The sequence below is a fragment of the Canis lupus genome, chromosome 21 (genome assembly GCF_003254725.2).
Source record: "Canis lupus dingo isolate Sandy chromosome 21, ASM325472v2, whole genome shotgun sequence".
Lineage (NCBI taxonomy): Eukaryota > Metazoa > Chordata > Mammalia > Carnivora > Canidae > Canis > Canis lupus.
In genome coordinates this window covers 23571190-23585984 of record NC_064263.1, presented here as the reverse complement: position 1 = coordinate 23585984, position 14795 = coordinate 23571190, and the positions used below count along the sequence as shown (strand labels likewise).

Below are 14795 nucleotides of genomic sequence, written 5' to 3'. Positions count from 1 at the left end.
GGTGTCATTATGCATTGGTGCTGCTATAAAGTTGTTTGCGGATGCTATGGCAATTGAGGGAGGAGGTATCTAACTCAGCCTTGAGCTCAAGGGCTTGGGTGGGAGATGTGGGCACTCCAGCCAGGAGACACATCTGGAATAATTTAGTCCCAATTACACCTGGGGAACCTGTTAAAGGTCAGACTCCTCGGTCACCTTCCCAATCCACCCCATGGTAGTTTTTTGTTGTTGTTTTTTGTTTTTTGTTTTTTGTTTTTTAATTTTTATTTATTTATGATAGTCACACAGAGAGAGAGAGAGGCAGAGACACAGGCAGAGGGAGAAGCAGGCTCCATGCACCGGGAGCCCGACGTGGGATTCGATCCCGGGTCTCCAGGATCGTGCCCTGGGCCAAAGGCAGGCGCCAAACCACTGCGCCACCCAGGGATCCCCCCATGGTAGTTTTAAGTTGGTCTTGGGTATTTTTGACAAGCACCCTGGTGATCTTAATGATGCAGGTCTGAGATGCACAAGAGTAGTCCTAAGCATCAATTTAATAATAATAATAATCACAACAGTAATGGTAAGATGAGGAAGAAGAATGAATATCTATATCGCACATACCATGTGCTTTACATGCATTGGTTTCTATGATTCTCACACGATCCTGTGATGTAGGTACTCCTATTGTCTGTATTTTACAGAGGAAGAAACTGAGACAAAAAGAGGTTAAATGATTTGCCCAAGGTTATGTTAGTAATGGAATTCAGACTCAGCAGTCCATTTCCAAAGTCCATAACCTTGACCACTAAACACAATGCCTCAGTAGTTGAAAAGCTGAGGTCCAGGAAGGATCAAAGCCTTGTCTAAGGTCACACAGGACGTAACTGGCAAAAGCCACAACTGGAGCCTCGGTCTCCTGACTCCTGGCCCAGGCCACCCCATGTCTCCAAAGGCCAGTCCCAGGGTGGTGGCCAAGAAATGACAGCCCATCCTGACCCTAACACCATGGTCTTCTCTTCCAGGTGGTATCAGGCTGACCTCAAAGGACCCCCGATGGGTGGGTGCCTGGTGGCTGGGCTTCCTCATCTCTGCTGCTGCAGTGGCCCTGGCCGCCATCCCCTACTTCTTCTTCCCCAAGGAGATGCCCAAGGAGAAGCATGAGCTCCGCTTTCGGCGAAGGGTCTTGGCAGCCTCAGCCTCAACGGTCAGCAAGGTAAGCCCCCTCCAAGTCCTCACCCTGGTCCCAGCTCCAGCCCCCACCCACTTGTCTTCCCTTGTGACTTTAAACATCATCCTTCCTGGGCACTACAATTCATGGCTTACAAAGTCATTCTGTCCAAGCTCCACAGCATCCCCCAACAGCCCCACACATGAATACGGCCTGCCCCTTCCACAGCTGACATCAGGGGCCAGAGGAGGAAGTGACCTAGCCAAGATCACAGGCCAGCAAGGACAGCACTGGGATGAGAATCCCAGCCAGGCTGAGCCCATGCCCTCTGTCTAGCCATCACACTGTCCGCCTCTCTGCTCGTCACTTCACGGTTTTTGTGAGTTCTAAACATGTCATGCTGGAGCAATATTGAGAAGTAGGAGCAGGTGAGAATGTAGGAGCGGGGGAGATTGGTCTGACAAGACTTCTCTGAAGGGGCAGGATTTGAGCTGGACTTTGAAGGATGGTAGAAGCCTGGGGAGGGGGCATTCTAGGTGCAGACACAGCATGGACAGAGGAGTCAGCTGTAGAAATGAATCCAGCCTTTTCAGAAGCAGTTAGGGGACAAATGCATATTGAGTGCAAGCTCTGGGCCAGGTGCCAGGCCGACACTGGAGCTCAGCACATGGTCTCTACCCTTAAGACAGGTGCGGCCTAGTGGGGACCAAGATTCATTGATAAGGAGCAAACTGTGCAGTGCTCGAGGGTATCTTGCTGAAACCTTCCCATTCGGCTGAGGGCCAGGTGTCCTTTCCTCAGAGGAGATCCACTGGGCAGGAGAGATGATTTGGGGGTTTTCCAGAGGCTCACCAGAACATGCGGCCTTAAAAACAATCAATTGGCTCCAAAGTACAAAAAAAATGACAAAACAGAAAGGTTGGATAAAAGTTCAATGTGTCATTAATGTTGACCGTGTCAGGTTTTCTTGAGCACTTACACACATTTTATTACATTCTGAAACTTTGCACGTTCGATATTCTCTTTTCCCAAGTACTCATCCACAACATTTCTGTGACCAAGCGTGTGGGGTGATCTTATTTCACAGGGAAATAATGGTTGAGAAACCACCATCATAAATTATTTGCTGCTAAGTAATTCTAATTTCAAAGGGACGATTTGTAAAAAGCCTGTCGAATATTTTGCAGCAAGAATAATTCTATTTAATGAGGCATGTTGGTGCATTTGAATATGCTTGCTGTGATGTGAGACAGGACTTCCAACTTAGAGCAAGAAAGTATGGGCCTGGGAGAGAGGGCTAAAAATGTCTTTGTCTAGAAAAGCTAGAATTTGAGCCCCAGTCTGTCCAACCCCAAACCTGGCTGCTCTATGAACCTCACTACCCATCCCCCACCTCTGCTGGAGCATAAGTTTTATATGTGGGAGACTAATGAAAATTGATGTTAGAACAGCCAATAAGGGCCAGAATAGGAAAGGTCTTGCCTGCCAGCTTCAAGAGCAGCTGGTAGCCCTGGAAGGAGGAGAAATGGGAGTCCCATGGCTCTATCACCAGGTTCTTTTTTTTTTTTTTTTTTTTTTTTTTTTTTAATTTTTATTTATTTATGATAGTCACACAGAGAGAGAGAGGGAGACAGAGACACAGGCAGAGGGAGAAGCAGGCTCCATGCACCGGGAGCCCGATGTGGGATTCGATCCCGGGTCTCCAGGATCGCGCCCTGGGCCAAAGGCAGGCGCCAAACCGCTGCGCCACCCAGGGATCCCCTATCACCAGGTTCTAAGCAGAGAAAGGGACCAAGGGGGTATGTGGGGAGCAGTGGAGGCAGGGAGGCTGATGCAGGAGCTCTGGCTGTGGTCTAGGTAGGAAGCAGTGCGCTGGCAGTGAGCAGGGACAAAGAGATGAGTCCAAGAGCCACCCAGGAGGGAGACTGCTCAGGCCCGGGTACTGCTCTGCTATGGGACATCCCTGGACAACACAGGGCTGGGCTGGTGCCCGGCTCAGAGGCAAAGGGAGGCAGGCCCTGCAGAGGGACCATTTTCAGGGGAAGAAGACAGCTTGAAACCACAGATGGCCCTTACTGGTTCTGCCTAGCTCAGGCCAGAATTTGAATGAAGTAAGAATTCCTAGAACTTGAGGGAAGAGTTCTTAGAAGTCAGGGTGGTGATAGAGGAAGCAAGGAGTTTCTGGTTATGGGCAATCTCCAGGTTGGGCCTTAGATCTGAACAGAGAACATCCAGTTGAGCCATGGGGTGAAGAAGCAAGGCTGAGGCATGTCCGGGCTGAGTCATGTGCCAGTTGTGTGACCTTGAGCGAGACACTTCCCCACTTGGTTCTGTCTCGGAAGATGCCAAGGGTCGATTCCTGGAGCAATATTCTGTGTGCCTTGAAGTCTAAGAAAGCACAGTTTCTGGAGGTGACGCTGCTGTGGTGCAGGCTCCGGGTTTGAAGAGCTGCCGCTCTGTGATGCTTGGAAACCCTGGCTCCCCGGCTGTGAACCTGTCTGGCTCTCTGGATTCATTCTGTCAGCACATTGGGGATGGGGAGTGAGGAAGGAAGGGGGTGAGAGGTTCTTAAAAAAGAATCGAAGGCTGAGAACATGATGATCTGCTTCCAGCAGCTCTCAGGCAATAAATATTGATGTGGGAGGACTTGTTCTCCCGCCTCCCCGAGGCAGCCTTGGCCAGCTCTGCTTGCAGTTACTCGGGCTGGCCCAGCCCACTCAGGCCACAGGCCATGGAAGGGGAGGTAGATGGACCAGGAGGAAGGGCCCAGTTAGGCAGAACTGGCAGCCAGAAAGCCCAGGCCCATGGATATGGGAGGTGTAGCTTCTGTAAAGAGTGGGAAGAGGCCGGGGGGGGGGGGGGGGGGGGGGGGCGGTGTGGAGAGTGAAGGGGAGAATGTTTCTGAAATCCCTTTGAGTAGCTTCTCCCAGGCTCAGGGGTCTCCTAAATACCCTCCTATAGGGAAATGCAGTTTTTAATGGTGGTGTGTAATATAAGGGTTTTATGACCCAGCGAAGCTCTCTGACCTCAGTCTCCTGATCTGTACGATGGGCAGAGGTTTGGAGCAGGGTCTACCCGCTCTGACAGGTTCAGTGATGTCTTCTCCAAATGGAGCAGTACATAAAGCCCTTTCACTGTGGGAGAAAAGGGTGCAGCCCACAGCCTCGGTCCCAAGAAGCTCTCAGGCAGCGAAGGAGGCCAGAAGCCAAGAGAGGGATGACTGATGGACAGCTCATGATGGACATGCTTGGAGTTCTCTGCCTGGGGGGAAGGGAGCCTGAATGGTCTCCACAGGGAAGATTATGAGATGGTAGATGGGGGAGGCCATACAGGACAGGGAAGGCCAGGAGCTCTGCTTTCCTGCCTTTGATTCCGCCCATGTATCTGTGACCTCATGGTGGCTACTTGACAGCCTTCTAGGAGGGAACCAGGGCAGGCCTTGGCTCTCTGGAAGCCTCAGTCTCCCTCTCTATGATTGGCCAGTCTTTAAGGTCCTGTCAGGCCCCAGGACTCCTGGCACATGGCTCTGTCGAGCCTGTGGAGTAGAGATGGCCTCTTCGGGGCTCCCCAGCTGGTCATCCGGCCCTGTCTGTCCTTGTGGTTGCAGGATGCCACTCAGTCAGCGGCCCTCCTGTGTCCTCCATACCCGCAGGTCCCTCTGAGTGGCCGTCCTTGGGGCTGGGCCAGGGACTAAGAAAGGCCTCATCCATCGAGAGCCCCCATCCCCACCCAGCCTCTGAGCACTACTGGCCTCTGTCACCTCTCTTGGTTCCTATCACCCAGGAGTCTCCATGTCTGTTATTCTAGGCCATCTCCCAGAGTCTGGGATCCTAACATACAGTTTTAAAGTTCTGTGTTTCTGGTCAAGATTCTCAAGTGCCTGTGTTCTACTATTCTATGATTCTGTGCAAAGTCTGTCTTGGGGGTTTGCCTCCCCAAATTCATGTTTCTATGTGGCTGTAATTTTGGCCTATGAGTCTAGGAGTTTATGAAATCTGTTTTCTCCCAATCATGAACCTGATGTGCTTCTGTGGAAGAATGGTCAAGGACAGGGACAGGAATGGGCAGTGGCAGCAACGTTGAGAACTCAGGCCTTAGGGCCAGCTGAGAGGTTTCTGTTCCCATGGGATTCTGTGCTCCTTCTGCAGCCCCTGAGAGGTCCAAGGTGACTCGGGTTTCCCTTGTGCCTGGGTACCTCTCCCCCCACAGGCACTGCCTCCAGATCCCGCCCAACCAGCCTGGGAGCCCTGTGATGTGTCCTTCCGTATCCCCGGCAACCCAGGCCTTGTGACTCCACTCCTTGTGGTCGGCCTATGAAGTAGGTTCATTTATTCCCATTTTACACCTGAGAAGGTGGAGTTACAGAGAGATCAGATAACCTGACTGCAGGGCTAGTGAATGGTGGAGCTGAGATTCAGACCCGGGAAGAGCATCACGGGACCTCACTCAAGACCAAGAGGCAGGAAAATAGAAACAGCAGCAAAAGGGTATCAGAGAGGGAGGAACACAGGAGCATGGACCACACAGATGAACTCAGTTGATATAACCGCTTATTTGGTTCTGAGCTTGCTGGTAGCCAAAGGGAGAAGAGCAGCACGGCCAGTTGCACAGACTCAATGTGAGAAACCCCGAGCATGTCGCAATCCTCAGTGAAGCTCTGATCACTCCGATCTCCAGGCACACTGCTAGAAACAGTCTCCCTCCCTCCCACAGCGGGTGGGAAGTCTAGCAGATAACCCCACTCCCGGGGCTGCTTGCCGTGGCCACGTGTGAGGGAAGCTGAGGGCTGGCAGAGAGCACCCTATCACCTGCCAGGGTCAGCGTGGCTCTGTGGGGCTGGGGTCACAGCCTCACATACAGCTTTCTAGGGACACAGCTTCCCCTGAGGGCAGCTCCTGGGGCCCCCGAGGCAGACCTAGGGCCCTTGCATGCACCAGACCACACACAGCATCCTGCATCCCACAGGCCTGCAGCAGTCAGCACATGGCCCCGAGAGGGGAAGTTCTAACCAGTCCCCTCAGCACAGGCCTGCTGACCTGGGCAAACTGCAGCCAGATGCGTCTGACTCCAAGCCCTGCTCGGAGCAGAGCCACAATGCTTCTGGTTCCTGGAGCCGGCTCTTGGTCAGGAGTCCTCAAAACAGATCTGGGGAGAGAGGCACAAACCTGTAAAGAGCACAGGACAGGAGCGCCCAGTGCCCACCTGAAAAAGCTCGAGTCCCTTTGCACGGCCCTCCAAACTGCCCAGCTGCTACCCCTGCTCCCACCCCAGCCCCTGCTCCCACGGTGGCTTCCCGGTCATCTCCCGCACACAGGCCTTTCCCCCGACCGTGCTTCCGCTCTAGCATGCCTCACCCTTCCTGTCCACCCAAATCCCAAACCTCACTTCTCCTGGAGGCCTTCCCTGAGCACCCCACAGCTCTGGAAGATCCACCCCACCCCTGCTATCTCCAAACCCCGTGCTCTTTTTCCCAGCATGAGATAGGGGTGAGACGGTGGTACTGGAGGACCTACATTCGAGAACCTCCTCTGCTTATTGCTCCTGGGGCCTCTTCTAAGGCCTCAGTTTCCTCTTCTGTGAAAGAGGTGCCATAATGACCTCTTCACCAGGCTGCTGTAGGAATCAGCTGACACGGTGGATGTGAAGGTACTGGGTAGACCACAGGGGACTGGACGTGCAGACCCTGTGGTTGTCTTCACTGTTTACATTGAGAACAAGGAACTCAACAAGATCTTGCCTGTCCAAAGGCGGAGCCTGATTGTCGGTCCTGATAAGAACGCTGGGAGGGGGACGCCTGCGTGGCTCAGTGCTCAGTGGTTGAGCATCTGCCTTTGGCTCAGGCTGTGGTCCTGGGGTCCTGGGATCGAGTCCTGCATCAGGATTCCCACAGGGAGCCTGCTTCTCTCTCTGCCTATGTCTCTGCCTCTCTCTCTCTCTCTCTGTGTCTCTCATGAATAAATAAAATCTTAAAAAAAAAAAAAAAAGCCACACATTGGGAGATTCTTAGTTTACCTCAGTACCTCCTGCCTCCATTCCTGGGGCCGTACCCCAGCTCTAGCACCCCTCCCTTGGGTCCCAGGGCCCTTCCCCCACCACTCTCCGTGCCTTGGCTAGGACAGAGAAAGGTACGAGCAGATTCTGATTCTCTTGAAGGCAACATGTCCCAAAGAAATATTACATGAGCCACATACGTAATTCTAATATTAACTGGTAGCACATTTCAAAAGTAAAAGACATTAATTTTAATAATATGTTTAAATTAACCCACCATATCTAAAATACTCTCAGCCTATCATAAATTTTAAAAATTAAGAATGAGGTATTTTCCTTTTTTTAAAGATTTTATTTATCTTTTATCAAGCCGGTGCTTGATACTCAATGGCACAATCTCAGTGTGGACTGGCTATGTTTCCAGTGCTCAGCCCCCACATGTGCCTGGTGGCTGCTGCATCAGACAGCACAAATCTAAGGAGTAAATGAATAACAGAGCCACAGCGCCTCACCCAGTGACTTAGACTGTGGGCTTTCAGGCCCCTTCAGAGTACTCCACAAAGGTGCCTCCATGTCTGCCTGTTTTGCACCACGGGCCTCTGACTCACAGGGCGTCGTGGGTAAAGGTCTCCACTCAGGCAGGCTTGAGCTCAGATCACAGTTCTGGGCAATGTTGAGCAAGCTACCCAAACTCACAGCTACTTTGCTCCTGTGTGGAGTGTACGTCTCCTTCCTTTGCAGGTCCCTGTGAGGAGGAGAAATGTGCATCCGGAGCCACCAGGCCACATACCGGTGGCCTGGCATACCTGGAATCTCCATTCTGCTAGGCCCCTGGGGTACTCGGTGCAGACCCTCTGCTCCATTCTGAACCAGAAGCAGTGTAGGAGCTTGCTTGCATTGCAATAGTCTCTCTTGTTGATCTCATTTTTCTTCAAGAGCCTGACATTGGCCACACCCATTGCCTATCTCAGCCATCTCTTGCATTCCTTCTGTTCATAGATATTTATCAGATACCCACTATTCCACCCCAGGCCCCTACGCTAGGCACCAGAGTTTCAACAGAGAATAAGATAAACACGATCCCTGCTCTTGCAAAGCTCGGAGCCCAGTGGGTGAGAGACACTGAGCAAGGTTTGACTCAGACCTAAGTGGGTATGTAAGATAGTAATTTTTCCTGAAAATCAACTTTTCTACTCTGAATGCCCATCCTGCTGGTTTAACATGACACTCAACCTCAGCCTTTCTCAGGGATCTCCCACCAAGGTGAAGCAAAGGTCCTTCTAGGGTGTTCAGGCACCAGAGAGGTCTCACCCCCACCCAGCAGGCATCAGGATCAATCCATCCACACCCATTCGGGACCAAGAACAAATGGAACACACTGACCCTACTGCTTCTGATGAGGTGATAGCCCCGTACCCTCTTCTTTCCCAAAGTATTTCCCCAGCCCAGGGGCATCTTGGGGCAGAACTGTCTGGCCATCTAGCTGACTGCCTTGGTTGTGTGTCTTCCCAGGGTGAAGATTCTCCCTCTGAGAAGAGCCCGGGGGCATCCCAAGAGAAGCACGATGGCCTTGCCCAGATTGCACCAGACCTCACAGTGATCCAATTCATCAAAGGTAAGTGAGCTCAGGCCAGGATATAGAGAAGTGGGAGCAGAGGTGTATTGGAGGCTGTACAGGGTCCAGCCCCTTCATCCCCTTCTTTATTTATCTTTCACACCTATGGACCCCTCAGGAGCACCATATACTCCTATAAGTCTTTGCTTATATGATCCCCTCTGCCTGGAACATGAGTTTTTATTGCTATCTAGCAAAATCTTTCTTGTCCCTGTAGGTCAAGCTCAAGTGCTATTCCTCTGCTTCCCCTAACAAGCCTGGCTCTCCCTCCTCTCAGCTCTCTAAACTCTCAGGGCCAATAATCTTTGCTCTGCTTCTCTCAAGGACTATTAGGGGAATCAAATGGAGTGATGAATGGAAAGCCTTTTGTACACTATTAAAAAAAATTTTACTTATATAAAGTACAATTATTTTTTTTTTCAATGATCACCCCTGCCCTATTGCTATTATTCTGACAATGTCCTGGGACAGTAAGTTGTGCTGCCTGTGGTTTAGGAGGGTAATGAACATGGGGTTTGCTTCAGCACCCACCCCTACCCCCACTGAGGACTTTTGAAACAGGAAGTTAGGCTCAATTCTTGGAAGTGTGATGTTGGGATACCAGTAATCCAGCCCCCAGTTCTTTAGCCTCCCCAGGGTAAGGGGGGTGGGTGGGTGCTGGACTACATGGGGCTGGGCTTAGGGGCAGGAAGGGCTTAGATTCCCTAACCTTAGATCACCCCCAGCTGCTGGAAGGCCCCAGCAGGCTGCTTCATGGGAGAGTTTATTAATCACTGCTTTGGCTTCTGCCCAGAGGGAAGCTGGGGCCAATCACTGAAATTGGATCCTGCAGTGGGTGTCCTGGGCAGATTGTCTCTGGTTGTTTCAGCTTCTCCGTGAGCCTAGAGGACACTGAGGCAGGGCTAGCCATCGGTCTTTTAGTTGGTCAGCAAGCCTGGCTTCAGGGCTTTCTGCTGAGTTCCAGAGGGATCAGCATGACCTGAGGCTTGGCCTTGACCACATGCGACCACGGGGGGAATCCAAAGGGAGGAGGAACAATGGCCCTGCAGCTAGAAGAGGCCTAAATTCTTGGGAGAAGACAGTCCCTGAGCTAGAGAAGGTCCCTGTCTGATAGAGGAGACAACATCCTTGAGTTAAGGGAGGCCCCTGACACAGGGAAGAAACATTATTCCCAAAGTGAGGGAGGACCTAGTCCCTGAGCTGTGGGAGGCTCCGATCTGATAGAGAAGACATAGTGTCTGAATGGAGAGAAGTCCTAGCCTGCCTGATGGAGGAGGCACTGCTAAGCTAAGGGAAACAGCTATCTAATGGAGGTGCCCCTGGAGTTCCCCTTCAGGTATTCCTATCTAAGTGAAAGGCATAGCCCCACCCTCCAGGAATTTTCCAGCTGTTCTAGGGATAGGCTGCAGATGCTGAAGAGCCAGAGGATGGGTATGAAGTGCACCTGAGATGATTAACACAGGAGAAGAGGAGAGAAACAAGTAACGAGCTAGAGCCCTCCCACAGCCAGAGGCACAGGAAGTGGGTGGGGTGGGGTATCCTAGGCCGAATGGCCTTTACACTAGGACTCAGGAAACCCCTGGCAACTGCTGGCCTTGCCCCAGCCTCTCCAGATGAATTTGGATAGGTCCCTGCCCCGCTACGAGCCCCCCTGTACCATGAGGGCACCAATACAGCCTGGGCAAGTCCTGGCCAGGGCAGCTCAAGGATGGAGGGAGGCTGGCACAGGTACCTGGAGTGAAGGCCACCTGTCATACCTTCTCACTCCACCGGCTGGCTGAATGTGCTGTGTGTAGGCCAAGGGACTCAGGACAGGAGGCAGGCCTGGGACATAGAGGAAGGGGAATTCCATGGCCCCAGCTCTTACCCACCCATCCTAGACTATTTGTCTTTATTTTTTGGCCTCTAAGGAAACAGTTCCTGGCCTGGCCCAGGGGGCTAGGGAACTAGCTGACAGGGCTCTGGTCATGGTCTGAGGACAGACAGAGATTTCCAGCAACAGAGAAATCCTGCTACTGCAGGAACAGAAGGGACCTCCCACTTGGTGCAGAGGAGCCCCAGGACCAACTTTCCGCACAAGTCCCGACTGCCAAGAGGTTTGCTCCTCCAATGTGTCTTCTTAGAAGGGCAGAGAGAAGAAATGGGTAGGAAATATCAGAAAGGGAGACAGAACATGAAGACTCCTAACTCTGGGAAACGAACTAGGGGTGGTGGAAGGGGAGGAGGGCGGGGGGCGGGGGTGAATGGGTGACGGGCACGAAGCGGGGCACTTGACGGGATGAGCACTGGGTGTTATTCTGTATGTTGGCAAATTGAACACCAATTAAAAATAAATTTATTATTTAACAAAAAAAAGCAGGGCCTTTTCTTCTCCCTCCCCCACACCTCACGTTAGCTTCCATCTCGCCTCCGGCAGGCAGAAACACGTCTTTCTCTTTTGCTGTTAGTGGAGGGAGAATTGCATGTGTCAGAAGAGAAAGCATTCTTGGTCATCACACTGGCCACCCAGGGCGCAGATGAACGCTTTGGAAGCTCTTTCGAAACTTACCCCATGTTACGTGCCTTTCAGGGTAGCAGATTTGCCCGCACGCAAAGCACCGGTTTAGGAGCTAACGGGAGTGGGGAGGTTGTCAAAGCCAGACCTATCGCTTCCAGGCCTCTCTCTGTGCTGCTGTCCCTGCTGTGTCCCTAACCCTACAGGAATTCCTTTTCCAAAAGATCCATTCTTCGGGCCCTACTGAAGAGAAGCCACCCAGCACCTGTTCAGTTTTCACCTTCTCTAGAGATCGTACTTCTGCCCCAACATTTTGATACTTGATCATGTATTGGCCTGCATGTCCATTCATTCATTCCCTCATTTATTCCATAAATATTTACTGAGTGCCCTGCTATACCCCAGGCTCTGCAGATTTAGCAATGAACAGAGCAAACAAAAAGCCCTGCTCTAAATGAAGCTGATATGCTGGTGGGGTGACAGTAAAATAGCTAAGTAAGCAAAACATGTGGGTAAAGCACCGTGGAGAGGAGAAATTAGGGATGGAAGATCAGACGAGGGGCTGCTGTCCCATGCTGGGGACAACGGAGGGAAGACAAAAGCCTGGGTTGGCTTGGAAAGAGCGAGAGCAGGACAGGATGAAAAGGACGTGGGCGGTGGAGGGGGGGGATAAGATGAGTAAGTGGAACAGAAGACATGGAACGAGGTGGGATGAGATGAATGGAATAGAATCTGATAGGAGGTATGGAAAAGAAATAGATGGAATCAAATTTTGGATAGAATCAAAGGGAAAGAGGCACAATCGAATAGAGTGCAATCTCACTCAATGGAATAGAATGAAACTGAGCTTCAAGAGCAGAGGAGAATTAAATGGGAACGAGTCAAACGCAATGGGATAGAATTGGGTGCAGTAGAATTAAATGAGACAGGATGGAAGGAGTGGACCAGTTTGAACAGGGTGAGACAGGACAGAAACGAAAACATGCCTGGCCTGCCCACCTGACCTCCTCCCTGCTCACCCCAACAGTGTTCCCCAGGGTGCTGCTGCGGACCCTGCGCCACCCCATCTTCCTGCTGGTGGTCCTGTCCCAGGTGTGCACGTCGTCCATGGTGGCAGGCATGGCCACTTTCCTGCCCAAGTTCCTGGAGCGCCAGTTTTCCGTCACAGCGTCCTACGCCAACCTGCTCATAGGCTCCCTCACCATCCCTTCGGCCATCATGGGCATCGTGCTGGGGGGCGTCCTGGTCAAGCGCCTCCACCTGGGCCCCATGCGGTGTGGCATCCTTTGCCTGCTGGGGGCGCTGTCCTGCCTACTTCTCAGCCTGCCCCTCTTCTTCATGGGCTGCCCTACCCACCAGATCGCAGGCATCACCCGGCAGCCTGGGTGAGTGTGTGCTCAGAGCATGTAAGAAGCAGGTGGGGAAGGTGTCGGGGAGGGGGTGCAGACAGGGCCAGGGGAGTGGGGTACCCACCCACCTCAAATCTCACCTTCTACCAGCACCTTCGCCTCCCCTCTCCTCCTGGCTGCAGAGCCATGGGACTGCTCCCTCCAAGCCTCCAGGGAAAGGGTCAGGCATCACTAAGAGGGGCGAGGAGGGGATTTCACAGACAGGACAGCTCAGGCCCGGGGAGAGGTGGAAGCCAAGGCACGGCAAAGCCACTGGTGTGGACGGCATCTCCCGAGGGGCCCCACCCCGTGGGCCAAGCGGAGGTAAGGCACGTCGAGAGCAGGACCCCGCTCAGCGTGAGGGAGGCTCCACTCCTGGGCAGGGGAGAGGCCTGCCTGGGAGCCTGCAGGCCTCCATCCCTGGAGGGTGGGGATGTGGAGAGAAGGGGCGAGCAGGGGCTGGAAGGCATCTGTCATGGACAAGGCAGAAAGGACTGAAGCCCTAGGGAGGAGTTGGCCTAGAGGCTTTAAAGACTAGGGGTTCTGAGAGCTCGGCAGCTAAAATTCTGTTGTCCCATGACCCTAAAACTCCTCTTTTCCTCCATCGGAAGCAGCACCGGGAGGAAAGCCTCGAAGCCTATCTCCCTTCTCCGTCTCTCTGTCCTCCCACCCTGCCTCAGACATACACCCTCTCCCACTGGGGACCGTCTTCCAGACAGTGTTGGAACTTACATTGCTGCCTCTTCTCCAGAATGATTTCACTTCTCCTGGGAGCTGTTCCAGGCTTAGGCTGGCCCAAGACCCAGCTAGAATTCCCCAACTGCCTCTGCTCCCACCTTTCCTGGGCGTCTCCTCCCTCTACCACAGGCTGGCTCTCCCCACCTGAGGGAGGCACGGCCCTTCTCTCTGGCCCAGGCCCCACAGCACACCCTCTCCCTCATCATCCTTTCCCTTCCCCTCCTTCCTTGTCCCTTCTTCTCCCAGACAGTAAGGCAATTCTGCTGCCTCCTGGCTGCAGAGTCCGTGTTCTAGGCACAGCAGGTGGAGCTTTAGCCAGGCCCTCTGAAGTCCCTGGTCTGAGAAGTGAGCCACGGCCTTTAATATTTTTGTTGTTGTTAATATTTTTAAAGATTTATTTATTTATTTTAGAGCAGAGGTGGGGGGTGGGTGGGGAGAGAAAACATGTGCCTGGCGGTGAGGGGCAGAGGGACATAGAGAATCTCTAGCCAACTCCCCACTGAACACGGAGCCTGGCATGGGGCTCAATCCCAGGACCCCGAGATCATGACCTGAGCTGAAATCAAGAGTTGGCTGCTTCACTGACTGAGCCACCTGGGCGTCCCAAGCCAGGGCCTTTAAATGACTTTTTTTTTTTTCATAAAGTAAATGGAAAAAAAGTCAGCCTAGCACACATGCCTATTTCCCTTTCCTTTTGCCTCTCACCTTGACCCTGACATCTCATCTCATTGTGTTCTCATCTTTGTTCTTGCTATTTACTCCCTGAGATTTGGGTTCTAATTCATTGAAGAAGCTTTTTAGGACCAACTGAGCAAATTCAGGAGACTTTTTTCATATTCCAGCCCAACTAGTGATACTGACAGCTGCCAAGAACTGAGGGTCTCCCATGTACCCAGTGTCCTGCCCAGCTCTTCCCATAGTCTGTGTCATTGAACCTTCACAACGTCTCTGAGATGGGTCCTACCGTTATCCCCATTTCACAGATGAGGATGGTGAGGCTCCAAGAGGTGAAGTCGCCCAGCCAGGGCTATCCGGCTGGGAGGGACAGAGCCTGAAGGCAGGGGTCTCCCCACAGGAGCAAGGGGCTGAGGAAGAGCCCCCAGCTCTCATCCAGTCACCTTCCTGCTGCCTGCAGGGGCAACCTGAGGAGTGCCTGCCCCTGGGCAGAAACCCCTGGTGCAGCTTCAGCTCAGGCAGTGCCTTGCCCGTTCCCCCTCCTGCCTGCCAGAGAAGCAGGAAGAGATGACCCCCACCACTGTGAGAAGGAGACCCCTACCTGAGGGAAGGAGTGAAACTCCCCACTTGCTCCATGCCCCCTCCTCACTCTGGTTACCTCTGGCTGACTCAGCAGTTATCCTACCCACATCCCCAGCCCCCTGTGGAGCTGAGCCTCTTCTCCAGGGAACTGAGATCTCACTA

General features: G+C 52.7%; 1 protein-coding gene and 1 long non-coding RNA gene across 7 annotated transcripts in view; one reads left to right on the top strand and one right to left on the bottom strand.

Annotated features, from left to right (window-relative positions):
- Window positions 1-14795, top strand: part of SLCO2B1 (solute carrier organic anion transporter family member 2B1) — a 45874-nt gene that overhangs the window by 20322 nt on the left and 10757 nt on the right. For all 5 annotated transcript variants that reach the window (XM_035704291.2, XM_025458989.3, XM_025458988.3 and 2 more), the window contains exons 7-9: window positions 1005-1195; window positions 8654-8756; window positions 12278-12635. In XM_035704291.2, coding sequence (XP_035560184.1) covers window positions 1005-1195; window positions 8654-8756; window positions 12278-12635 — 652 coding nt within the window. The remainder of the gene's footprint in view (window positions 1-1004; window positions 1196-8653; window positions 8757-12277; window positions 12636-14795) is intronic.
- On the bottom strand, window positions 516-13614 carry LOC125753231 (uncharacterized). Of its 2 annotated transcripts, XR_007404520.1 has the most exons (3): window positions 13371-13614; window positions 6187-6295; window positions 516-3667 (listed from the first exon to the last, which is right to left on the bottom strand). It is a non-coding gene; the product is annotated as an uncharacterized LOC125753231 (long non-coding RNA). The 2 variants fall into 2 exon arrangements; XR_007404519.1 differs by having other exon boundaries at window positions 516-6295.